The sequence below is a fragment of the Macrobrachium rosenbergii genome, chromosome 12 (assembly GCF_040412425.1).
Source record: "Macrobrachium rosenbergii isolate ZJJX-2024 chromosome 12, ASM4041242v1, whole genome shotgun sequence".
Classification (NCBI taxonomy): Eukaryota; Metazoa; Arthropoda; class Malacostraca; order Decapoda; family Palaemonidae; genus Macrobrachium; species Macrobrachium rosenbergii.
The window spans coordinates 57,651,164-57,678,360 of record NC_089752.1 but is presented as its reverse complement, the minus strand read 5'-3'; the positions used below and the strand labels follow the sequence as shown (position 1 = coordinate 57,678,360).

Here is a 27,197-nt window from a genome sequence, read left to right as displayed (position 1 = left end):
ATTTGTTATCATTGAAATGATTGAAGGATGGTAACATTCCTCAATACGGAAAAAACTAAATTTATGGTAAAAAATTTCATTTTTTTAGGAACAACATTGCACCATTTTACAATTATTGTAGAGCTAAGTATGACATATTACAACTATTTAACATTTTAACATTGGAAAGCTAAGTAATAATGTACTACAACTTAATTTAATATTTCACCATTGTAAAGCAGAGTTACGACGTTACAACTTTATTTAATATCGTTTGCATTTGTAAAGCAAAGTTATGACATGTTACAACTTAATTTAATATGCATGTCACAATGGCGAGTTTAGGTTTTATGGCATCTAATGACAACTTAAGCGCATACTAATCCAGCTTGGCATCAGTCACGCCATGCCCATTTCAATTACGGGGTAAAGTGCCCAGGATAAAGTGCCCCAGCTCTCGCCCTATTGCTAATATTGCGTGTTAAATTTAGGTTTCCCCCATGTCGCAATAATTTCAGCGACCGTAGACTATTGTTGCATTACGGCGGGATTGCGCTTTGCATGACCCTTTTCAAAACCCTTTTGCATACCAAGCTGCGCATTAGAAATGGCTGATGTGACTTTTCACATCATCGGCCTGTTATCACATCCGATAGGCAACTTTCGACATTATTTTTATTAATATTTTTATTACGAAGTGCGTGAATGGGTGACGTGTGTGCTCTTTATCGTAAAAGTATCGGGACGAAAAACACCGATTAATAAAGGAGTCCGAATCGAATCAGTTGCCGGCGAAGTCGTTTCGACGACGCGGAGGCGATGCGCGTTTGTCTTCCCCGCGCCTCTCTCGCTCGGCGACTCCGAGCGTCTATTCGCTAAACATGGTTGTTGTTCCCCCCGACGTGGTGGTCGTGCGGGAAGGGGATTTCGAACCCAAAAAGAGTTGAAGTGCGGAAGAGATTCGTCGCTGACGGGCGTGGACTGTCCGCGGAAGGGTGGTGACCTCTTATCAAGGGTGACCTCGTTTGACCTCGGTTATTCGAAGGGGGGAATAATGAGCGTGGACGCCTACGGCCCCAGCAGCTCCCAGAGCCTGACTTTTTACGACACGGAGGAAGCCACCGCCGACCTCCTCGGGGCTGACACTCAGGGCTCCGAGTACGAGTTCAACCTCACCCTGGGCAGTCAGACCCAGACCCAGGGGGGTGGAGGGGCAGGCGACCACCTGGACAAGACGCAGGCTTCGCAAAGCCAGGTAAGACACCCTATCAATCAATCAGGCAGCACCTCCTTCAGATGGCCCTTTTAAGCAGGACTTTCTCAAACTAGTCTAGGCTGCGTTACACTTGGGACTTTCTTTAGGCTGACCAGCTACTTAGACTACTGCTTTGGACGGTTTTTAAACTGAGCTAGGCTATGTTGGACCTCGGACTTGCTTCAACCAGCTAGCTAGGCTACATTGGACCTTCTTTGGCCTAACTAGGCTGAATTGGACTTGGACTTTCTTTAACTAGGCTAGCTTATGTTGGAATTTGGACTTTCATTAACGGACTTTCATTAACCAGAATATAGTAGAAATTGGACTTTGTTACCAGGTAGTTAGGCTACATTGGGACTTTCTTTAACTTAACTATACTGGACTTTGGCCTTTCTCAACTAGACGTAGTCTACGTTAGACTTTGGACTTCTTTAAGTAGGCTGTGTTGGACTTTTCTTTGATATTTCTAAGCAAGAGCTCCACACGGACTATTACCTTGGACATTGATTTTTGCCCTGCCTTTAGTGGGTAGAACTGAGTATTGGCTGTGCGTCAGGCATCATCTTGGAAACTGACCTCTTCTCTAGCATTTGGTTGCTTATCCAGAATTTACCAATATTTTTTGTCGGTTGACACAGGTTCCCCTCAGAACTGATTATAATGTTGCTATTGCGCATGCATACAGATTTGGTAAGCTTAGTTTCCTCTGAGACTTAGTAACACGCGCGTCATGTTAGTTAGTGAGGGTGCATTAGGTTAGTATGGTTCCTTTTATATATAATAGATATCTGGTAGTTTACAGTTTAGTTGGCCAGGCCAAGCAAGACCTCCTGCCGCGCTACAATCACTCCGCCAAGGTAAATAGTTCATGACAGCCCGACCCTGCTCACACCCCATGCTTTCTGGGGACCCGGGGCAAAGCCCCCAGACAGGTTAGCACGCCACCTCATGTTGTAAGTTAGGTTGGTTACATCTGGTTATTAGTAGGACCTGGCACTATAGGAAAAGTTTGTCTGTTTGTATTCGTCCGCCAGTTTCGTAGTCGGAACCTACACAACAGCCGTGGCCAACTAACCTGTAGGCGCTCCTAGATTTCCTTAGCCAATCTTTTCTTGAACATCATCATCACCATCTTCTTATAACGTGCTTGTTTTTGCATTTGTATGGAGTAAGCAGGATGCCTTCTTTTGAAGGACTTTGATTTGGCTTTTTTGGTAGACTGGTCTCGAATGGCTGCCCTGCCTGTCATCGCATAGTCCCTGGTAGCATATGTACATGTATTGTACCAGTCACCAGCATCCTCTCTCCCAGCAGTGAGAGTCGTTCATGTTAGTCAACAGTAGGACGTGTGGAGGTGTCTTATGTTTTTAGATGTTGAGTGGCTTCATTTTGTTTGTGTATTAGTCCTGTAACACCCATTTGCTTCAAGCAAACCTCATTCATTGATTACATGCGAATCCGAAGTGTCTACATCGGATAGCAAAGTGTCCGCCTCTCTCTGACCGGTCGGCTCCAGATGTGAACCCCACACAGACCTCTTAAGAAGTCTGAGCTGCTGCTATAACCGACCACAATACCATCGAGGCTCCAATCGCTTTCTAAACGTGGCCACAATGTCTCTCGAGTCTTCGCAGAACCGTTCCATACAGTCCGTGCCACGCTAATACTTAGAAATACCTTTTAGTGTTACAAATGAAGGAGGTTGTCTTTTGTTTTTATTGTCGTTCAATTATTATTAACTCATATGTACCCAACATGGTTGGGGACCCTTTAAACGGGGTGTTTTGGGGGAAAGACTCTGATCCGACCGCCATGTTGTTATGGAATAGTTCTCATGCAATCAACAGAGCCATGCTTAAGAAGGGATTAGCATGAAACTCATTATAAAGGAACTAGAATTAACCAACATGCCCTAACCTAACCTAGCAGGGTCGTGAACTAGTCTGGGCTCATGCGGACCCCCCCAGTGAAGGGGAAAACCTCACTTTATACTCAAAAGCTCCCCTATAACACTGCTCATGCAAAGATAGCATTCCAGGATGGCCAGCATACAACTTTTAAGGTTAATTACTATCACCAACAAAAAATAACAGTAAATTCTTGATAAGCAACCAAATACTGCAGGAAGAATCAATTTCCAAAGTAATACCCCATCCGAAGCTTTTGCTTAGTTTTACCTTTTGGTTAACTAGGCTACATTAGACTTTGGACTCGACTTCACCGGGTTTTATTGGATTTTATCAACCAGGCTATTTAGACTTCTTGGACTTCCTTTAACTTGGGTATGTTGGACTATAGACTTTCTTCAACTAGCTATTCAGGCTATGTTAGACTTTCTTTACCCAGGCTACATTAGAATTTTGATTTTCTGTTGCAGCTAGTTAGGCTACATTGGGCTTTGGACTTTCTGTAACTCGGCTATGATAGACTTTGGCCTATTCTTCGTTAAACATTGGACCTTCTTGTATTAGGCTGTATTGGACGTTGGACTTGAACTGTACTATGTTAGACTTTGGACTTTCTTTTACTAGCCTGTGAGGCTATGTTGGACTTTCTTCAACTAGGCTAGATTAGACTGTGAACTATCTTCAACTAGGCTACATTAGCCTAGACTGTGGACTTTCGTTAACTTACCTTTGTATTTTTTCTTAACTTGGTTATTTAGATATTGGACTTTTTAACTAGGCTACATTAGACTTTGGACTTTCTTTAACTAGGCTACGTTAGACCTTGGTCCTTCTTTAGCTAGCCTATGTTAGGCTTTGGATTTTAACTTTAAACTTTCTTTGACCAGCCAGTTAGGCTACGTTGGAGTTGCTTTAACTGGGCTACCCTGGAATTGCTTTAACTAGGCTACACCAGACATTGGACTTCCTTTAACTAGTTTGCCAGGCTATGTTGGGGTTTCTTTGACTAGGCTGCTATGGACTATGGGCTTTCTTTGATTGGCTAGCCAGGCTGTGTTGGTCCTTCTTTAACTAAACTGCATTGGACTTTAAACAGCTAGTCTGGATATGCTTAAGTATCTTTACCCAGGCTACATTAGTATTTTGGTTTTCTGTTACCAGCTAGTTAGGCTACATTCTTAAACCAGGCTATACAATATTGGAGTTTGAACTTGTCAACTAGGCTATGTTAGATTTTGTACTTCATTTAACTAGGCTACATTGTACTTTTTGTTAACTAGATTACATTAGACTTTGGGCTGTCTTTAACTAAGCTACATTGGATGTTCTTTTACTTGGTCATGTTAGACTTTGGACTTCAACTATGCTACATTGGACTTTCTTTAACTCATCTATGATAGACTGGCTTTCTTTATGTAGGCTTCGTTAGACATTGGACTATCTTTAACCAGCTAGTTAGGCTACAGTAAACTTTTTTTAACTAGGCTGTATTTGACTGGGCTTTCTTTAAATAGGCTGTGTTAGACTTTGGACTTTCTTTAGCTGTGTTACTTGGGACGTTCGTAATAAGCTAGCCAGGCTATGGACTTTCTTCAACTAGTCTACATTAGACTATGGTCTTTCTTTAACTAGGCTACATTAGACTTTGGACTTTAACTAGACTACATTAGACTGAACTTACTTTAACCAGCCTACTTTAGGCTTTGGATTTTAACTTTGAACTTTCTTCGACCAGCCAGTAAGGCTACGTTGGACTTGCTTTAACTTGGTGACATCAGACATTGGACTTCAGCTATCCAGGCTATGTTGGGCTTTCTTTGATTAGGCTGCTTTGGACCATGGGCTTTCTTTAACTAACTAGCCAGGCTGTGTTGGGCCTTCTTTAACTAGACTGCATTGGACTTTCTTTAACTAGCTAGTCTGGCTATGTTGAGCTTTCTTTACCCAGGCTACACTAGAATTTGAATTTTCTGTTACCACCTAGTTAGGCTACATTGGACTATCTCAAACCAGGCTATACTGGACTTTGACAACTAGGCTATGTTAGATTTGGATTCCATTTAACTGGGCTACATTGTACTTTTCGTTAACGAGATTGTTAGACTTTGGGCTTTCTTTAACTAGGCTACATTGGACTTTCTTTTACTTGGCTATGTTATACTTTGGACTTTCTTTAACTAGGCTACATTGGACTTTCTGTAACTCGTCTACGATACTTGACTTCCTTCATGTAGGCTTCGTTAGACATTGTACTTACTTTAACCAGGTGGTTAGACTACATTGGACTTTCTTTAACTAGGTCATATTGGACTTTGGACTTTCTTTAAGTAGACCATATTGGACTTTGGACTTTCTTTAAGTAGACCATATTGGACTTTGGACTTTCTTTAACTAGGCCAGTTAGAACTTGGACTTTCTGTAGCTAGGCTATTTTTGATGTTCTTTAGCCAGCCAGGCTATTTTTTTACTTTCTTCAACTAGTCTGCATTAGACTGTGGTCTTTATTTAACTAGGCTATATTAGACTTTGTAATTTCTTTAACTAGGCTATGTTAGACATTTTTTAAGTAGGCTGATATAGGCTTGGGTTTTTATTAACTAGGCTAAGTTAGACTTTGGATATTAACTATTTGGCCAGGCTGTGGTGGACTTTCTTTCTTTAGGCTATGTCAGACATTTAACTTTAACTAGCTAACTATGCTACGTTAGACTTTTTGTAACTAGTCTGCATTGAACTTTGGACTTAATTTAACTAGACTATGTTGGACTTGGGAATTACTTTAACTAGACCATGTTGAGCTTTGGGAATTACTTCAACTAGAACATGTTGGACCTTGGACTTAATTCTTTACCTAGCTAGTCAGGCTATGTTTTACTTTTCTATATCCAGGCTACATTAGAATTTGGATTTTCTGTTACTAGCTAGTTAGGCTACATTTGACTTCAGACTCCCTTCAACTAGGCTACATTGGCCTTTTCGTTAACTACTACTTTAGACTTTTAACTTTCTTTAACTAGGTTACAGTGGACTTTAACTCAGGTATATTAGAATTTGGATTTCCTTTGGGTAGGCTATGTTGGCCTTTAACTCAGCTGTGATAGACTTTGGCTTTCTTTACCTAGGCTACGTTAGACATTGGACTTTCTTTAACCAGGCTCTATTGGACTTAGGACTTTCTTTAACTAGGCTACATTAGAATTTCCTCAAGTAGGCTATGTAAGACCTTGGACTTTCTTACACTAGGTTACTAGACTGAATTCTTCTACTAGGCAAAATTAGACTTCGGAATTTTCTTTAACTAGGCTACATTAGACTATTAATTTGCTACCAGGCTACATTGGACTTTCTCTAATTAGGCTATGGTAGGTTTTGGACGAAGTTTAGGCAGCCAGGCTAGTTGGACTTTTTAACTAGGACACAGTGTACTGTACTGTGGACTTTAACTAACTAGCCAGGCTATTTTGGATTTTATTTATCTGGGCTACGTTAGACTGAATTTTAACTAGGCGGCATTGGACTTTAGACTTTCTTTAACTAGCTGCTAAGCCAGGCTATAGTGGAGTTTCTTTAGCTAGTTAGCTAGGCTATGTTGACTTTCTTTACTTAAGCTATGTCAGACTTGGAACTTTCTTTTGCCAGTCAAGCTATGTTGGACTTGAATGAAAAAAACGGTGAACCCTCCCCTTAATTAGGCTGTATTAGATTATGGACTTTATATAAATAGGGTACATCAGACTTTGGACTTGTGCTAGGCTATGTTAGACTGTGAACTTTCTGAAACTAGGCTGTTAGCCATTGAACTTTATTTTACAAGGCTATGTTAGGTTTGGAGTTTAACTAGGCTACATTAAATTTTGGTGTTTAACTAGGCTATGTTAGACGTTGAATTTACTTTAACCAACAAGCCAGGCTATGATGACTTGGGACTTTCTTTAGCTAGTCAGGTTATGTTGGACTTTCTTTAACTAGGCTGTGTTAGAATTTGGACTTTGTTTAACTAGGGTACATTAGACTTTGGAGTTTCTTTAACTAGCTTGCCAGGCTACATTAAGAGTTTCTTTAACTAGCTTGCCAGGCTACATTAAACTTCGGACTTTCTTTAACTAGCCAGCCAGGCTACTTTGGACTTTCTTTATCCAGGCCATGTTAGACTTTGTACTTTCTTTAACCAGCTAGCCAGGCTGCATTGGACTTTCTTTAACTAGGCCATGTTAGACTTTGGACTTTCTTTAACTATCTAGCCAGTCTACATTGGACTTCCTTTAATTAGTTCATGTTAGACTTTGTATTTTCTTTAGCTTGCTAGGCTGTGTTGGACTTTCTTTAACTAGACTGTGTTAGACTTGAGGATTTCTTTCATGCTATGTTAGACTTTGGACTTTCTCCTAACGAGAATTCCTTTCACTCAGCTGTTAGACTTTGGACTTTCTTTAACTATGCTAAGTTGAACTTTTGACACTAACTAGGCAGTGTTAAATTTGGACTATTTTATTAGGCCATGATAGACTTGGACTTTCTTTGCCTAGGCTTCATTGAACTTTGTACTTTCTTTAAGTAGGCAACATTAGACTTTGAACTTGTGCTGGGCTATGTTAGACTTTGGGCTTTCTGAAACTAGGCTGTGTTAGTCATTGAACTTTATTTTACAAGGCTGTGTTAGGCTTTGGACTTTTTTTTAACCAAGCTACATTTGAACTTTGGTCTTTAACTAGGCTCTATTAGACTTTGGATATTCTTTAATTAGGCTACGTTAGCCTTTGTACTTTTTTAGCTCGGCTGTTATACTTTGGACTTTCGTCAACTAGGCTATGTGAAATGTGGACTTCCTTTAACTAGGCTAAATTGGACTTTGGACTGTTTCTAACTAGCTTTGTGAGACTGGACTTTCTTTAATTATATAAGACTTTGTACTGTCTTTTACTAGGGTATGTTGGACTTTCTTTTGCTAAGGCAACAATGAATAGAATATCAAATTTAGGGCAAATGCCCATTGCTGGGACCTCATTTAGCACTTAAGGGGAAAAATTGACAAAAGGTTTGAAAGGTGTAACAGGAGCGAAACCTTGCAGTTGTGCTATGAAAAAATTGATAGAGAGGTTGGAAAGTCAGATGGAAGAAAGAATATGAAGGGAGGTACAGTAAAAGAAATGATAGAGGCTGGAGCTATGGGACGAAGGGACACTGCAGATATCACTAGTAACACACGGCGCACCACGTTAGGTGCACTGATTTTATTAACCCCCGTGGGGATTAAGGCAAAGGCTGCAATGGAATTTTTGCAACTAAGCAATCAATGTTGGACTTTTTTTTTTAAGCTAAGTTGAACACACTTTAACTAGGCTACATTAGATTTTTTTTAATCAGGCAATTTTGGACTTTCTTTAACTAGGCTATGTTGGATTTTCTTCAGCTAGGTCTTTATTCGTTTTCTTGCCAGGCTACAGTCTTTTCTGGCCTGCCTTAGGATAACCTGGCCTATGGTGGGCATTTTTATGGCACATGTAGAAATGTGAGTGACTTTGACCCCTTTTCTGAAAGGCTATTTACCCTCCTGTCTTATTCTTACATAGGTTAGGCGTAATCTGGATTGTATAGGGTAGACTAGGCCTATTAAGTTTGGTTGCATAAGCCTATCCAAGGTATACCCAGCAGGTCTAGGGTAATCCAGGTCAGGCTAATCTACTTCACATTGGTAATTTTTATTTAAAATCTCCAAGGATTTTCTACATGATGTTTAACATAGCCAGGGCTATGCTTTGAGGCTAAAATTTAGGCCTAGGCTTGCGATGCCACCTGCAGATATACCTATTTGCACTGTACCATAATTTTTCTGTACAGTGGAAAGATAGATCATTTTATTGACCTCAGACCTTAGTACAATCATTGAGTATCATTTGGTCTGAAATACAACAACTTCAAACACTGAGAGCTGTACATCAATACTTGCAACTCCTTAGTAATATTGATAGTAGTAACACAGATATTAAAGAAAGTATTTTGACCATGACACCTGTGAACAAATCACCTATGAAAGAACACTGGTACAAAGATAATAATTTATGTATAACTACATACTATACCATAATCAGCTCTACCCAACATAAGAGCTCTTCACTGGGTGAGTCGGTAGAGCTGCGGACTGGAACTCGCTGGGCCAGAGTTCAATTCCCCGGCCGGCTGATGAAGAGTTAGAGGAATTTATTTCTGGTGATAGAAATTCATTTCGCTTCTATAATGTCGTTAAGTATTCCACAATAACTGTAGGTGTCCCGTTTGCTAAGTAACCAATTGGTTCTACCCATGTAAATAAAGTCTAACTTTCTTGGCCAGCCTAGGAGAACTTAATCTGCTCAGTGTCTGGTGCAAACTAAGGTATACTTAACTTTTTTTTTTACCTCCAACATAAGGCCTCTTTTTTTTTTTTTTTTTTTTTTTTTTTTTTTTTTTTTTTTTTTTTTACCCAACATGCTGCTAGTTTCAGTGGTGACATTGTACCTGTCTTTTATATATCGAAATTGGCCAAATTTCATTTACATATCGATCCCCACAAAGTCTTCACGCTGGAAAAACATTTATTTCCCACCCAGGACTACAGAAATAGAGAGATTAGAGGATCAGAGTGGATACTCCATAATTATTGTCCAGTCGACACTGTCTTACTGTTCATAATTTTTATATACAGTACTTGATAATTTCTAATGGCAAATAGAAATGCCTAGTTAAAGAAAGTCCAATGTATCTTAGCACAAAAATTAATATAGGCCTAGTTGAAATCCAATGTAGCCTAGGTAAAGAACGTCCAAAGCATATTTAAAGAAAGTCCCACATAGTAGCCAAGTTAAAAAAAAACTTGAGCGTAGCTCAACATGAAATATAGTTTACTGTATTAATATTTTTTGGCAAAAAAATAAAAAGGGGTATTTGGTGTAGTGCAGGCGAGATAATTGAATAAATACACCGAGATAATGGAAAATTAGCTTTTTTTTACATTCAGTTTGAGGGGCTAGTTTTGAAGTTCATGTTGGAAGCTCTGCAGGGTGCTGCAATTAGTAGCACCCCCTCAGGGATGAATGTAAAAATATGAACAATAGACAGTAAATTTCTCATCTCTGTAAATTTATCAAATTATCTCGCTTGTACTGTGTTATACTGTATACACCATTTTGCTTATTCTTCAGTCAGAAAATTATAGTAATAAATAATATTTTTGTGCAGCCGTCTCCTTTACATTTACTTTTTAAAATTTTTTATACAGCCTACTTGATGTTATCAGTCCTTGTACAAAATATGAACCTCTTTTATTGTACAGTATGGTCTTGGAGCTGCATATTCGAAGGCTTTTAAACTTATGTTTGAAGTGCATCTTGGAGCCTCGATGTCGGATCGATTACAGCAGCTTCGGAGGGACCGAGAGGTCTGTGAAGCGGGTTTCAAATCCGCAACCGCCGACTGATCAGCGAGGGCAGACACTGCTATCCGTAGACATCCCGGGATTATATATGTAATCAATGGATAGGTTTGTAAAGCAAATGGATGTTACAGACTAAAATACACAAAAACAAAAGCCACTACAACACCTTTTAAAACATAACAAACGCCTCCACGTGCACGTCTCGGAACTCGCCATACCAGCGCAATAACTTCTCGCTGCTGGGAAGAAAGGGCGTTGGGTCGGGTATGATACACATGAAACATACGCCACCGGGGGTCTAAGCAATGTCAGGCAGGGCAGCTTCTACGAGACCACAGGTCTACCCCAAAGCCAAATCAAAAAGTCCTTCAAAAGAAGGCATCGTGCTTACCCCATACAAAAATGGGAAAAAGCACGTTAAAAGAAGAAGTTTGAAGTGCATCTTGGCTGACATACTGAAGCCATTTGTGGCTCATCTTTAGATGACACACTCATCAGCTGTGTTGTGCGCAGAAACTTCTTAAAAACTTTTGACTGCTTAATACTGCACACTTTTTTGTCATAAATCATTTTACAACCTGGAAAGGCAGTGTTGATTTATTTTTAGAAAACTTTCCCCTGCTATACATTTAGGTCCTTTTGATCTGTTTCAAGGTCTCTCTAAGTTAATATAATAAAAGCGTGTAAACTTCTAGCCGTAATTACTGGTAAACTCTCTGGTGGTAAATAGAGGAATACTGCTTACCTCAATTTGCTTTTTTCCCAGTAATTTTCATTTTGACTGAATTTAATTTTTTTGCAGAAGTCGAGATTTACATAATGTCTAGGAGTTACTGTACTCTAGCAAAATCCACGGCTCTTTTAGCTAAGGCCCGCCCACTGTACGCCAGTGATTGGCTAGCTCTCCAAAGGGGAATGACGTCAGACTAATTAACAGTCCATATGGTTACCAGAATGGATTTGACTCCGTTCGGTCATGTTGAGCTCCGTGCATGAATGATGACACCGCAGAAATGAGTTCCTGGAGTTGTGAAGTGTGCAGTTGATATCTCTGATAAAACATATATTAAGTTAAATATCATTATGAAGATCTTGGATCATTCGATCTTTTTTTTTTTTATCATGTGCAGCATAAGTGCACAAGCATCTTGCTTTTTTTTTTTTTTAAATTGGTGTTGGCCTGCATAATTGGTTCCACATGACCACATTAATTGAGCTGAAGCATAGACTTATGCAACCAGTACTGATAGCAGGGAATTAATTCATCACAATCCTGCATGTCAAATGCTAATATCATTGTGAGATTAGGCCTACATATCAAATTCTTATATTTTTAGGCAATGACGGGGCATAGACCTACACGTCAATTTCTTATATTTTGAGGCAGTGGCATGGCATAAGCCTACATGTAAAATCCTTATATTTTGAGGCAATAACAGGGCATAGGCCTACTCATCAAATTCTTATATTTTGAGGCAATGGCAGGGCATAGGCCTACATGTAAAATTCTTATATTTTGAGGCAATGACAGGGCATAGCCCTACACGTCAATTTCTTATTGCAAATAGTTTTCTACCTGTATCTATTGGAAGTAGAGTAGCTTTTAAATAATTTAGTAGCTTCGTTCCCACGATACATAGTGTGTGCATACAGTGGAATGTAATTAGATGTGTACACGTGTTGATAACCATAGTAATTATGCCACTTATACCACAGAGAATAATAGTAAAACTTATGGTCACGTACCCGATGGTACGCATAGACCGATCATAAGGATGGCTCAGCCTTTACACAACTATCGAACTGCTCTCAATAAATTATATAGAAAATATATTTACAAAAGGGATAACAAATTATATTGCTGTATATGCTGCGTAAGGGCGATGTCGATATTATCGACACTTTATTTTCAAATATCGCAGTTATTTTCAAATATCGCAGTAAATTTAGTCCCTCCCCTTAGCTCTGTTTGAGTGACGTCAACAGTCTCACCAGCCATTCAGCTTGATATTGAATGTAAAAGATGCCAGATTTCTCTTAATCATAGGTATAAAAAATAGCAAAATTGTAAACCTTCCATCAGCCTGGGGTGCGGGATCTGGGAGGCTTTTGTATCCGAAAGTTGAGCAGCGGTCGAAGATTTTTATAAATCTTTATTTTGTAAATTTTAAAGATAATGGCTTTTGATGATGATGCTTATTCATTTTCATCAAAGTGACACCGAGATAGATCATTACAATGACGGTGACAACGATAATATTGGTTTTAAAGTTAGTGTGCATAGGATAGTCAACATACACACACACACCCATTAAACCAATTAATAACTGTTGTATATTTTTTGTACTTTTATAGGTGTTCCTTGAATAGCTAAGGAGTAAAATTTGAAATTGTCTCTGAAAATATTGCACAGAGCATTCCAAAACTAAAAAGTGGCTTTTGAAAAATGTTTTCTTTCCAAAAAATATTCTTTTTAAATGTAAGTTTTTAAAAGTATCCTATATTTTATTTTTTATTATTAATCTGCGACACAAGGCAATTACAACCATGTATAACATTAGGTGGTAAGTTAAAAAATGAGCAAGGAAATATTGGTTCCATTAACTGAAGTTGCAAATGGATAATACTGCCGTCGTCCTTAAGTGGCATCCCCCTAGCATCTCTTGGGTGAAATTTTGAATGGTAACATGTTTGACAATATCATGTGGTAATCACCATTGTCCTATAATTCAAGTGCACCAATTTGAACACAGACATTCCTTGTATACGATAAACTGCATTACAACATCCAGGAACACTCCTGACATCATTCATATTTTCCTATTTTTTTTACCATTTTTAGGGAGATGTGTATTATGATTTTATTTCAGGGGATAATATAATGTTTCCTATTGATAATCAGCAGAACTTATTTAGTTTGGCAAAACAACTATTGATAAATTAACCCTTTAACGCTTGAAGCCTATTTTTCAAAAACGTCTCCACGTATGCGTGGCCTCAGAGGAAATAGCGCGAGCGGAAAAAAGTTTTTCAAAAAAATCACAGCGCTTAGTTTTCAAGATTAAGAGTTCATTTTGGCTCCTTTTTTTCTCATTGCCTGAAGTTTAGTATGCAACCATCAAGAAATAAAAAAAATATCATTATCATATATAAATATTGGAATATATGACAGCGAAAAAAAAAAAACTTCGTATATAATTGTATACAAATCCACTGTAAGGAAAACGGTTGAAGCTAATGAGTTAATTTTTTTAGTTGTATTGTACACTGAATTGCGATGATTTTGGTATATAAAGATTGTAAAATGATTAAAGCAACACGGAGAAAATATTATCACAAAATGATGCATGAATTCATAACACGCAGACGTAAAAAAAGTTTTTCAAAATTCACCAAAAATCAAAATATTGTGCTAGAGACTTTCCAATTGTGTGCCAAAATGAAGGGAAATTGATTGAATATTACTAGGCTGTAAGTTTGTTAGCTTACAATTGCATTTTTGAACCATTTAGAAAGTTAAAGTTGACCAAGGTTGATTTTTCTATTTATCATTATTTCGATGTAAATATAAAAAAAACACTGAAAGAGCTAAAGGAATGATATATTTTTTTGTTGTATTCTACATGAAATTGTGCATTTTGATGTATAACACTTTATGTAACGAATAATATGAAACGGCAAAAAAATTACAGCAAGCTGACGCAAGAAATGACAGGATTTTCAGCGGGTTAGCGTGTATGCGGAGTTTAAGGAAAAATTTTTTCAAAATTCACCAAAAATCTAAATAATGTGCTAGAGACTTTCTGTTTGTTGCAAAATGAAGGTAAATGATTGATTGTTACTCGAATGTAATAATTATGGCTTTACGGATGCGTTTTTAGATCATTTTCGAATCAAAGTTGATCGAATGTTAAAATTTTGTCAGTTATTATCGTGATTTCGGCGAAAATATTAAAAAAAACTGTAAGAGCTAAAGGAATGACATATTTTTGTTGTATTCTACATGAAATTGCACACATTTTGATGTATAACACTTTATGTAACGAATAATATGAAACAATGAAAAAAATTACGGCAAGCTGACACAAGAAATGGCAGGATTTTCAGCAGTTACACGCTGCTGGAGCGTAAGATTTTTTTTTTTTTTTTCACCAAAGTCTAAATAATGTGCTAGAGACTTTCCGTTTGTTGCAAAATGAAGGTAAATGATTGATTGTTACTCGAATGGAATAATTATGAAAACTTACGGATGTGTTTTTATTCGATCATTTAGGTCAAGTCAAATTTGACCGGATCGTTAAAATTTTGTCAGTTATCGTGATTTTGATGTAAATATTAAAAAACTGTGAAGAGCTAAAGGAATGATATATTTTTTGTTGTATTCTGCATGAAATTGCATTTTGATGTATAACACTTTATGTAACGAATAATATGAAACGACGAAAAATGCGGCAAGCTGATGCAAGAAATGACAGGATTTACATCGAGGTTAGGAGGTGGAGAAAATTTTTTCAAAAATTCACCAAAATTCTAAATATTGTGCTAGAGACTTTCGTTTGTTGCAAAATGAAGGTAAATGATTGATTGTTACCGAATGTAATAATTATGGCTTACGGATGCGTTTTTAGATCATTTGAATCGAGTCAAAGTTGACGAATGTTAAAATTTTAATCTGTTATCGATTTCGATGTAAATATTAAAACACTGTGAAGAGCTAAAGGAATGATATATTTTTTGTTGTATTCTACATGAAATTGCGCACATTTGATGTATAACACTTTATGTAACGAATAATATGAAAACGCGAAAAAAAATTACGGCAAGCTGGCGCGAAATGACAGGATTTTCATCGGAGTTTGCGCGTGAGGGCGGAGGAAAATTTTTTTCAAAAATTCACCAAAATTCTAAATATTGTGCTAGAGACTTTCCATTTTGTTGCAAAATGAAGGTGAATGATTGATTGTTACTCGAATGTAATAATTATGGCTTCTGGGTGGTTTTTTCGATCATTCGGTCAGTCAAAGTTGACAGAATGTTAAAATTCGCTGGATGCTGGGTCTTTCTCCAGCATCCCAGTCTAAAACTAAGCCTCACACGCTCACTTCCAACAGGCAGTATGCGCCTTTCCGCAGTCCTAGCGACGCAGCATTTCTCTGCAAACGCTTCGTCGCAGCACGAATACGCCAACACTCGCAAAAGTTCAACAAAACACGCCTGCGTCAAAATATCGCCTTCCTGCAAGGTTAACTGCTCTGATGCGAGATGGGGAAATTGCTTAGCATCTGCATTTTTCTCAGAATCAAAAAACAACAGCTGGATCCGTGAACTCCCAGCATCCGCCAAGGCGCAGGTTGAAATCTTCCGCAAACTAGGCCTACAATTATTTTCGCTGAATATTTAAAAAAATTTTCGTCGGCGTTTGCGTCCACTCGGCGATCGACAGACAATTTTGAATGACGTTTTTTGCAAAAAAAACGTCCAACAGGCGTTTAAGGGTTAATGAAGATGAAATAACCATAGATTAACCAACTTTTGAAACCCTGCCAACCAGTCAGCTTCAAGAAATGGTCGTGAAGTAAGCAGTGGGTGGGACTTAGCTGCAAAGAGCCTTGGATATTGCTGTAGTATAATTCTAAATACCAGTAGTCTTACTTCCCTATCGGGCTTTGAGTCAACCTGATTTCAGTTTTTTTATTAAAAATTCAAGAAAACTGCCTGCCAGTTCTTGATAAAAAATAATTATGGACTTACTTTCTCTTATAGTATTAGTTTAACCAAGAATTCAGTATAGTTTATGTAAATCCATTGCTACTGCTCCACTTTTCTGATTATTATGTTTTCCTTGTCGTTATAAAATCCTTGCATTGCCTTTTGCTATTTTATATCCTTACCATTAATTTCAGTAATTGACATAACCCTTTAATGCCGACTGGGCGATTATTTTAAATGGACAAATTTGTCTCTCGTGCAGTGGGAAAATATTCGACTACAAAAAAGTTTTTTAAATATTCACGGAAAAATACTTATAGGCCTCGTTTGCGAAAAATTTTAAATCGCGCCGAGGGATGCTGGGCTTTTTTTGGATTACACTAGCTCTGCTGAAATCTCAGAAATTAGTTAGTCACTTTGTCGTAATTTTTGCACCGTTTTCTATTAGCTGTTACATAAGTTTTATATATGAAAATGTGCGCAATTTCATGTAGAATACAACAAAAAATAACTCTTGGTTGTAGCTTTTATCAGTTTTGAAATATTTCATATAAATCACGATAAGTGCCAAAAATTTCAACCTTCAGTCAACTTTGACTCGACCGAAATGGTGAAAAATGCAATGTAAGCTAAAACTCTTACATTCTAGTAATATTCAATCACTTACCTTCATTTTGCAACAAACGAAGTCTCTTCACAATATTTCGATTTATGGTGAATTTTTGAAAAAAACTTTTTCCTTACGTCATGGCATAACTCTGCTGAAAATCTCAGAAATTCTTTAGTCACATTGTCGTAATTTTTGCACCGTTTTCTATTAGCCGTTACATAGAGTTTTATATATGAAAATGTGTGCAATTTCATGTAGAATACAACAAAAAATAACACATGGTTGTAGCTTTTATCAATTTTGACATATTTTCATATAAATCACGATAAGTACCAAAATTTCAACCTTCGGTCAACTTTGTGTCGACCAAAATGGTAGAAAAATGCAATTGTAAGCTAAAACTTGTACATTCTAGTAGTATTCAATCATTTACTTCATTTTGCAACAAACGGGAAGTCTCTAGCACAATATTTTGATTTATGGTGAATATTTGAAAAAAACTTTTTCCTTACGTCAGCGCGAGCTAACTCTGCTGAAAATCTCAGAAATTCTTTAGTCACTTTGTCGTAATTTTTGCACCGTTTTCTATTAGCCGTTACATTAAGTTTTATATATGAAAATGTGTGCAATTCCATGTAGAATACAACAAAAAATAACTCATGGTTGTAGCTTTTATCAATTTTGAAATATTTTCATATAAATCACGATAAGTGCCAAAATTTCACCCTTCGGTCAACTTTAACTCGACCAAAATGGTCGAAAAATGCAATTGTAAGCTAAAACTTGTACATTCTAGTAATATTCAATCATTTACTTAATTTTGCAACAAATGGGAAGTCTCTAGTACAATATTTTGATTTTATGGTGAATATTTGAAAAAACTTTCATACGTCCAGCGCACGCTAACTCTGCTGAAAATCTCAGAAATTCTTTAGTCACTTTGTCGAATTTTTGCACCGTTTTCTATTAGCCGTTACATTAAGTTTTATATATGAAAAATGTGTGCAATTCCATGTAGAATACAACAAAAATAACTCGTGGTTGTAGCTTTCATCAATTTTGAAATATTTTCATATAAATCACAATAAGTGCCAAAATTTCACCCTTCAGTCAACTTTAACTCTACCGAAATGGTCGAAAAATGCAATTGTAAGCTAAAACTCTTGCATTCTAGTAATATTCAATTATTTAGCCTACCTTCATTTTGCAACAGACGAGAAGTCTCTAGCACAATATTTCGATTTATGGTGAATTTTTGAAAAAAACTTTTTCCTTAGGTCCATGCGCACTAACTCTGCTGAAAATCTCAGAATTTCTGTAGTCACTTTGTTGTGATTTTTGCACCATTTTCTATTAGCCGTTACATAAAGTTTTATACATGAAAATGTGTGCAATTTCATGTAGAATGCAACAAAAAAATAACTCGTGGTTGTAGCTTTATCAGTTTTGGAAGCATTTTCATATAAATCACGATAAATGAAAAATTTCCTTCAGTCAACTTTAAATTTAACGACGAAATGGTCGAAAACTGCAATTGTAAGCAAAACTCTTACATTCTAGTAATATTCAATCATTTACCTTCATTTTGCAACAAAACGAAGTCTCTAGCACAATATTGATTTATGGTGAATTTAAAAAAAAAATTTTTATGCCTGCGTGTTCAATTCATGCATCATTTGTGATAATATTTTCTCTGTGTTGCTTTAATCGTTTTACAATTTGTTATATACCAAAATCATCGCAATTTAGTGTACAACAAACAAAAAAAAATAACTCATTAGCCTTAACCGTTTTTGCTCACAGCGCGTATGTATAAAATTATTAATGAAATTTTTTTTTGCTGTCATATATTCCAATATTTATATATGATAATATTTTTTTTCATTTCTGATGGTTGCACACTAAGCTTCAGGCAATGAGAAAAAAGGAGCCAAAAATGAACTCTTAATCTTAAAAACTAAGCGTGCTGCAATTTTGGAAAAAACTTTCTTTCTGCTTGGCGCTGACTCTCAAACCCCGCACATCGGCAGAACACTTTTGTAAATAGAGGCTCAACGTTTAAGGGTTAACCTGTTTAAGTTGGGCGAGTTAGAGTTGGTAGAGTTGTGGCCCCTTCACCGTTAGGCCCAAGTTGACTCTCCTCCGCCGGCTAATGAAGTTAAAGGAATATATTTCTGGTGATAGAAATTCATTTCTCGCTATAATGTGGTTGGGATTCCACAATAAGCTGTAGGTCCCGTTGCTAAGTAACCAGTTGGTTCTTAGCCACGTTAAATAAGTCTAATCCTTCGGGCCAGCCCTAGGAGAGATGTTAATCAGCTCAGTAGTCTGGTAAAACTAAGGTATACTTAACTTAGTAACTGACTTACGAGATCACTTAAATAAAAATAAAAACTTTTAACCTCTAAATACAGCGTTCTTATAAAAGTACAGTAAATATAGTTCTCTGTATTTAGGACACTTCCTTAGGTGTTTCAGAACACCAAAAAGGGGCTTTTTCTTGAAGGGGTAACAAATACTTTAATTTCACAACAAATCTTGTAACCGAATGATTTCCAGCTGTTTGTCATTTTATGCTTTTTTGACCATTTGGCCAAACATTTATTTTTTAGACAATTCAAGTATTAACAGGACCCCAGTGCTTAGTACTTCTTATAGTAATTTTGTAAGGATGCTTGCTTATTACCATTCCTGTGTATAAATCATACTTATGGGAAATTATATGAACATAAATAAAAATTATATAACTTCCCAGTAATTACTTAGCTGAGAGTGTCTCTTACCTCAGCAGCTCAAATTTAAAAATTCACGGGTTAGTACTTCGGTTTAGTGCAGGTGACTGGTCTCGCCCACTAACAAGAGTATCAGGAACTACTCGGCAAATACTCGTCATTACGTTTCTGCCGACGCTCGAGTCAACACAGCTTCTTTGTCAGCTTTGTTCTTAAATTTGCTAGTCAGAGACCAGATTTTGGTGGTGTTTTATCACCGATTTCGGGTAGCCTTCAAGTTTACAGTATTCAGGACAGTTTTTATTGTTTTGTTTAAGTTGTCATGTTTTACAAAAGCAGCGAATTTGTAATCAATTGTTTAACTACCGGTACCGTAGTTTAACCGACAATATTGCCTTTACCGGTGAATGTAAACATTCTATTTGTTGCTGAACCATTAATCATGATTTTTTATACTTACTTGCAAGTCTCAGTCTTAATTAGAATTTGAGACTTGTATGTATGATTATACTGTGTGTACAGTACTTCGTCTTGGTCTGTAAAGGTTAATTTCCTTTTCTGAATAGCGTAATAATAATAATGTGTTTGCTAACGAACTGATTTTCGTTACTAAGTAGTGTAAGAAACTTAAAGTTTTGTGTTCACTACCTTTTTTTTTTAATTAGTGTAAAAAAATTTTAATTTTGCGTTACCTACCCAACCATTATTTTCGTTAATGAAATGCATAACTGTAAATCTCAAATAATGTGTGACAGGAATTGAGATATGTATATATATGATGGTGTTCTACGTACTTCATCTTGGTCTGTAAAGGTTAACGTTCCTTTTCCGAGTGGTGTAATAAATATAACCATGTATTCGCTACCAGACTGATATTCTGAGAATGAAATGCATACTGTGAGTCTCAAATAATGTTTGATAAGTATTGAGATATGTATGTGTGATGGTGCTCTGTGAACATCAACTTTGGTTGGTAAAAGTTAACTTTCCTTTTCTGAGTAGTATAAAAAAGTCCGCAATATTGTTTACGCCACTGGACCGATATTTTCAGTATTGAAATGCAAATCTGTAAGTCTCAATTAGCATTTGAAAGAAATTGAGATATCTGTATAATGGTACTCTGTGCACTTCATAAATTTGCCCTTAGCCCTTAAGGGACGGCATAATTTATCAATATGCAGCACCCCAGACCGGGGAAACTTTGAGGTTGGTAAAATAAAATAAAAAATCACATCAATGGAAAGATAATGACTTGTACATTTACACTATATAAATAAAAAATTCTAAAAAATTTTCCCTACCTTCGACGAGAAGTTTTAAAATGACTATTTACAACCCCTTGTGGGGCCTCATTTACAAGACAGTCGTAAATTTTACCAACTTATATATGTTTTTTCTAATAAATAATTTTATTGTATTTTGTAAAATTATTATTACTGCTCACACTATATCAAAACAGATAAGAAATAAAAGCAGTAACAAATTTTTTGGCATATTTGTTGTTAAATATTCATAAGTTCTGAGGAAGGAAGATTCAGTAACTTTTTTTAATTTACTTGCTTTTCTAATATTTCTTTTGCAATTTTCTTTGTAAAATTACATTTACAACTGACATACTATCGTAAAAGACAAAAACAAAAAACAACAGCAACCCCTTTGTATATTTACAAGCAAATTTACAAAAAGATTCATATGAGAGAGATGCAGTACCTTCCCCCTTGAAGTCACAAGCATTACTGATACTGGCCTAACTCTCACGTATGTATAATAGTTGCCATTAGTGAATTTATAGCATATAGAAGTATTGGCACCTTTGTTTCGAATCATTATTACCATAACAGTGGTGCGTAATTCTGCTTCACACTGAAGCTCAATCTGTCCACCGGTTAAAGAATTAATGAACATCTTATTATTACACTTTGCTTTGCAGAGAACTGAAAAGTGCAAGGGCAGGAATGCAGTAAGAGAGAATTGTGCTCAATGTTTTGGTTATGATGAGGTTTTGGAGGATGACAGGAATTGTGAAGAGTTCCACATTTTTTAGCTCCTCCTACGAGCGCCAAGTAGAACTCTCCTGCTCGAGCTACTGGCTCGACTGGCGCCAACTGCAGAGCGCCCATTATCAGGCGCTCTGGGCTCACTCTCTGGCACCTTGGCGTCCGCTATTGGGTGCTTGCACCAGTTACTGAGATCCTGGCTCCGTCGCTTCCTTCTTGTGCCATTGCCAGTCTTGTTTTAGGTTAACAGATATTAACCTTGTGATAGTGAAGTTGTGCAGTGGTGGAGGTGCTCACTGCCCGATTCTCCTAGACAAAGGTCCGTATTACATCTCCCAAACCTGGGAGTGAGCATACTGGAAGTCCAAGGAGGTCGTAAGGTTTACACATGGTATTCGCCCTCAGCTTCCAGCCTGTTGTGTCCCAGGTATCAGGTATCGACAGACAGCCACTGGAAAGGTGTCTTATTGGATATGTAGTGGAGGTGGTGGCTATCCGCCCCTATTGGCTTTACTAAACCCAGTCCCTGTCAAACTCCCCTAAACCTGGGAGGAGGCATACTGTTGGTCCATGGGAGTCTGAAGGGGTTTTGCCTCTGGATAGCTGCCCCTCAGTCGAACCTGCTGTCCGCAGGTGTCAATGGACAGCCTTGGGAAAGGCATCCATAGAGATATGCCCATTTTTCTAGTGATAGTCCAGTGTAGAAAAACAAAGATGGTGTTTATTCTAATGAATAGCGGCCTTTTAAGAGGCATTTTTTCTGATGATCTTCGCTCTTCTCCGCTCTCCTGTGAGTGTCTGGGAGCAGGAGTATAGCTCACACCTTATTTCTAATGGGACAGCCTTGTGCTTTTGTCTCCTGAACTTCTGGTTGTGGATTGCCAGTTTTGGTGCCAATCGTGCCATCAGTGTACAAGCATTCTTTTTGTCCTCTTCCATAGCTCCCGTTAAGTGGCTGGGTGCCTAATAGCGCCCGAGCCTCCAGTAGTGCCCAAGCGCCTATAACACCGGAGCTCTTCTTCATATAGAGCTCACAGCACCAGCTTTCGTGCGTCTGGCGCCATCCTACCAGTGGCTGACGCCAGTGTCTCTCTAGCTTGGTGCCTGTCTCTTCTGGGAACATACTGTTGTTCTTTTTTGAGCACAATTTCCAATTGAAAGCCAGGCCCTGGTCTTCAAGTGATGAATGCTAGTCTTTGATCATTGGGTGTCTTCTCTGCAGTATCGGACTCCCTCCTTTGAGTACCATACAAACGCTCTCAGGCGGTGTTTTATTTTTTCAGCCTGTTCCAAAATCATTACAGGACTTAATGTTTTGACCTTCACCTAGAGTTCCAGATGACCTGAATTGCTCCCTTTTGTGACATCAGATGGTGTCTTATAGCACTGTCCTTTGCAGACAGGGATTTTGATGTATGGATTTTGAGCTTGTTGAAGAAAGCTACCACCTTTAAAGGGAGCTTGGAGTTTAACTTTGGTTTGTAAGGGATCAAGACAAGTGTTCTTTGTCCATTACTACCTCTGATCCTTAGATGGAATTAGTGCTGAAACACTTGTCAAGATTGGAAGTAAGGTCTTTCTTGACTAACCTCAGGAGCAGGGGGCTAAGAAGATAGATAGGAACCTCTAAAGTGTTGCCACAAGAGACATCACTTTGGCTGGTCCCTTAATCCTGTCCTGTGCGGGTAAGAACAGTTAAGTTGGTATTTTGAGATTTCATTGGGATCACAAGAAGGGAGCCTTGCTTCTTTTTCCTCTACTGGGAGAAACACCCAGTCATTATCAGCCCTCTTTTCTTTGCCTTCAGCCATCTACCAAGAGAATCACTGCTACTTTCAGACGGCATATATCCTCTGTCCGTTTTCTCTCTTTAGCAGCGCCCATTCCAAGCACCTGATCAACTTCAGAGCTCCCGACACCAAATTCCTAGCGCTCAACATTTTCTAGCCTTACTAGGCTCCCACCTCTGAATGCTTAGTGCCTTTTCAGAGTGTGTTTCTTCACTGCAGCAGAAGTTGTCACCTCTGGTTTTGTTCAAGACCAGTTTTTATCCCATGGCTGGATTTCGGTGTCTTTTGTGGACTTTCCAAGTTCCTGTGAGTGTGTCAGATGTTAGTTTTGGCCAAGTACAGTTCCGCATATGTTTTCAGCCTGTATGATGTCATCGAGTCCACACTTAAAGCGGATCTCTATAAGTAGTCATCCCGCCTCTGATGGCTATATTGTGGCAGGTTCGACAACTAGTCCACTTAGTTATTCATGAGTCTGCAGTGTTCTTCGATGCTCGGTTGCAGAGACTTACTGAACAGTCCTATCGTACATTCTCCGGGCCGTTTGTCTGAAGTTCTTGGTTATGCAGGATGCTTCATTTTTTCTTGCCCACATACAGACTCCAAATGCATCACAGACCCGTCTTACAAGACAGTCTGCCATTTCTGGAGTGTTAGGCTTTGGCAAGCCTTTTATCGAGTCTTCGCCCCGCACAGGGACAAGGAATCATAGCGAGACTCCGCTGTTTTTCCCCCCAAGACTGGAATTTTCAGTCGGACCTTCAGTGGTATCTGTCCGAATTTATCTTTCGAAGGAAGTCTTTTCTCATGAAACTAGTCTTAGGCTGCTTCTCACTCCTTGTTCTAGTCAAGGAGCCTGCCCGGGGATCTGGGAATTTCCATGATGTGTCCCCCGGGAGAACGTAACCTTCACACTATGCCATAGAGCTGAAAGCTTTTCGCATAAGGCTTCAGTCCTTCTCGACCCTCACTCTTTCCTAGACTCCGGTATTCCTTTAGACTAGACCAAAGTCCTTAACGGACACCATTCTGCAAGTTCGTGCTAACTTGGATTCTACGCTCTTCCACCTTTCAACATGGTCAAGGAAAAGCTGGCCTTTTCAGACTCGTGAGAACGCTACAACATCCCTCGGAGCCCCGTTCTGAATTGTAATTTATGGCTCCTGGCTTGCTGCGTTTGATTGGTGTACTTTCTCGGAATCCTTCCACCTTTTGTAACTTCTCGAACATTCTCACTTTAAGAGACGCTATCAAGGGTGGTACATTCTTACTTTGGGCTGTCCAGGTGTTTATCATGAAGGACATATTTTTTCAGAGGTGCTAGGAGATGTTTTTTCGGAGGTGCTACTAAGACATTTGAGAGATGCAGATAGGGATATCGAGCTATGTCTGGCTCAGTAACACAGGTTGCTAGTTTACCCTGGGAATTTTTAACCGAGAACAAAGACACACACACTCTCTCTCTCTCCTGACTTCCACCTCGCCTGGCTCCAGCTACAGCCAGCTCTACCCCGAGTTTCTAGGAGTGCCCACCAGCTCCCAAATTAGTTAGCTGTCAACCAGCTCAGTACACCCGGTGCCAGCTTTTGGTTGTCTGGTGCCAACTCTCCCGCATCTTGGCTCTGGAGAAGAGTTAGATGCTCACTTTCCGTTGGAGTTTTACGGTATGACCTGAGCAGGATTGGAAGCACGGGCGGTTTTTCATAACCTTCAGTGTTCTAGCACCCTCCGTCTAAGAACGTATGATCCTCTCTTGTGATTGGACTTGTTTTCTGATGCCACTCTTAGTTTCAGGAGAGCCAGTAGCCTACTTTCAGTGAAAGGTAGACACACCAGTACAACCTCCACCTCATTAGCTTTCAGGCACTGTGTGCCCCTGGCATCCAGTCTACAATCAACCTTTTTTGAGACACTCTTAGAAGTAGGAGAGCATTTTTCTCCTTTTAAGGGAAGCTAACGATGTCAGAACAGCTTCTGCCCCGTTAGCTTTCAGGCACTGTATGCCCCTGACATCCATTCTACAGTTGACCTTCTGGAAGTGTAATCGATCTTCACTCCTCGCTTTTCAAAGAAAGTTAAAACAGTGTTAGATTCTTGCAGTACCTTGCGATCATTATTAGCAACTGGCATGGCATCGCGGAAGGAAGCATAGGATTTTCTCCTACTGTCTATTCGCCTTGTAGTAAGGTGCCGAGACTTTTGAGAGCTGGGGTTTATGATATACCTAGAGCACCCATCACTGTCAGTGAATGGGTCGTGATCTTTATTTCAGTGCAAGTGACAGTCTTATCTGGTTGTGTTTATATTGGTGCTGCACCCAAGGCAAGGGCACTTTTTAAAATTTTGTTAGCCATCGGGTAACTACTCGAGCTGCATAACTTCCACTAATGCTTTGCTAGCCATCGGAGAACTCCTTGGCTACAAAGCTCTCACTTAAGTAAGGCACTCCTGGCTCTACTGCCACGCTGCTACAGGTTAAGTCGAGCAACAACCACAGGCAGTTCTCTACTGCAGGTTCTCTTAACCAACAAGGAACTACAGGCATTGTATCCAATGCTGGCAACTTATCTAGTATCGCAAGTCATTACATGAATTAATGATTGGGAACAGAAAATGTCCATGAATCCCCACCACCTGTCAATATGGATTCAGCTAAGTAATTACTGGGGAATTTACATATATAAAAATGACATTTTTATAATAAAATAAAGTTTTATATATACTTACCCAGTAATCACAGACGGAGCCCTCCCTCTTTCCCTCGCAGGGACATAAAGCATAAACGTAATGACGAGTATTTGGTGAATAGTTCTTGATACTCTTGTTAGTGGGCAAGACCAGTCACCTGCACTGAACTGAAGTGCTAACCCGCAAAATTTTTAATTTGAGCTGCTGAGGCAAGAGAAACTCTTAGCTAAGTAATTACTGGGTAAGTACATATAAAACTTTATTTTATTACAAACATTTTTCTACAAATACAGCAGTGGTTTAGCCTACAGTGGAGGTGATATGCTGAAAATTAAATCTAATGCTTTTTTGGTAATTGTGAAATGTGAAACAATCACATTTCAATAAGTATAAAAGTTTTAGTAATAGTTTTAGGCACAAGTCGTTGTCTTATTAAACTCTCAGAAAGAAAGAAACAGGTGGGAGAAGTCTGAATATATCTGAAGTAGAGGACAAAAAATAAAAAGGAAAATTTTTTATAATAAAAAGTAATGAACAATTTGTTTACAACATGGGATAGTACACGTAGTGAAAAAAAACCCATAATGTAAAGGTACACGAGCTGTTTTTATCACTATCAGATCTCAGAGGATACGGAGGGCTTAGCAAGATGTTATTACAGTAAACCCCTGTATACGTGGATTTCTCTGTGAAATGTATATACACATTATTTGTTGAAAATTTACCCATTCACGGTATTTTTTACTGAGAAATATTCACTAATTACTGTATTTTCATATCATTTTCATGACTAAATGCATTCTTTGTGATAAAACTATTAAAATACTCAGGTTATAAGCTTTTTTTTTTTATATAAAACTATTAAAATACTGAGGGTAATAAGCTTTTTTTTTTTCTTTTTTTTTTTTTTTACTATCAAAATAGGCAGTTCTAAGTGGTTTTAGAGGGATGGTAAGTATTCTTGGATTTTAGTTATTCGCGGGGGGGTGTGATACGCATCCCCCGCGAATACGGGGGGTTTACTGTACAGTACTTGAAATTGAGATTATGAAGAATCTATCAGCCTTTGTTGCTATTTTGTGATTAGCAGTGCTTAACCTTTAACGCCAGTTTCTC

The 27,197-nt window shown here is 38.2% G+C and overlaps 1 protein-coding gene across 2 annotated transcripts in view; it reads left to right on the top strand.

Moving 5' to 3' along the window:
• Positions 1 to 528: 528 nt before the first annotated feature.
• The window catches only part of Upf1 (Upf1 RNA helicase), a 68,919-nt gene continuing 42,250 nt past the window's right edge, over positions 529 to 27,197 (top strand). The window contains exon 1 of one of the 2 annotated variants that reach the window (XM_067112241.1): positions 529 to 1,234. In XM_067112241.1, the coding sequence (XP_066968342.1) occupies positions 1,034 to 1,234 (201 nt within the window). In that variant the 5' untranslated portion in view covers positions 529 to 1,033. The remainder of the gene's footprint in view (positions 1,235 to 27,197) is intronic. The other variant, XM_067112242.1, reaches the window with a different exon arrangement.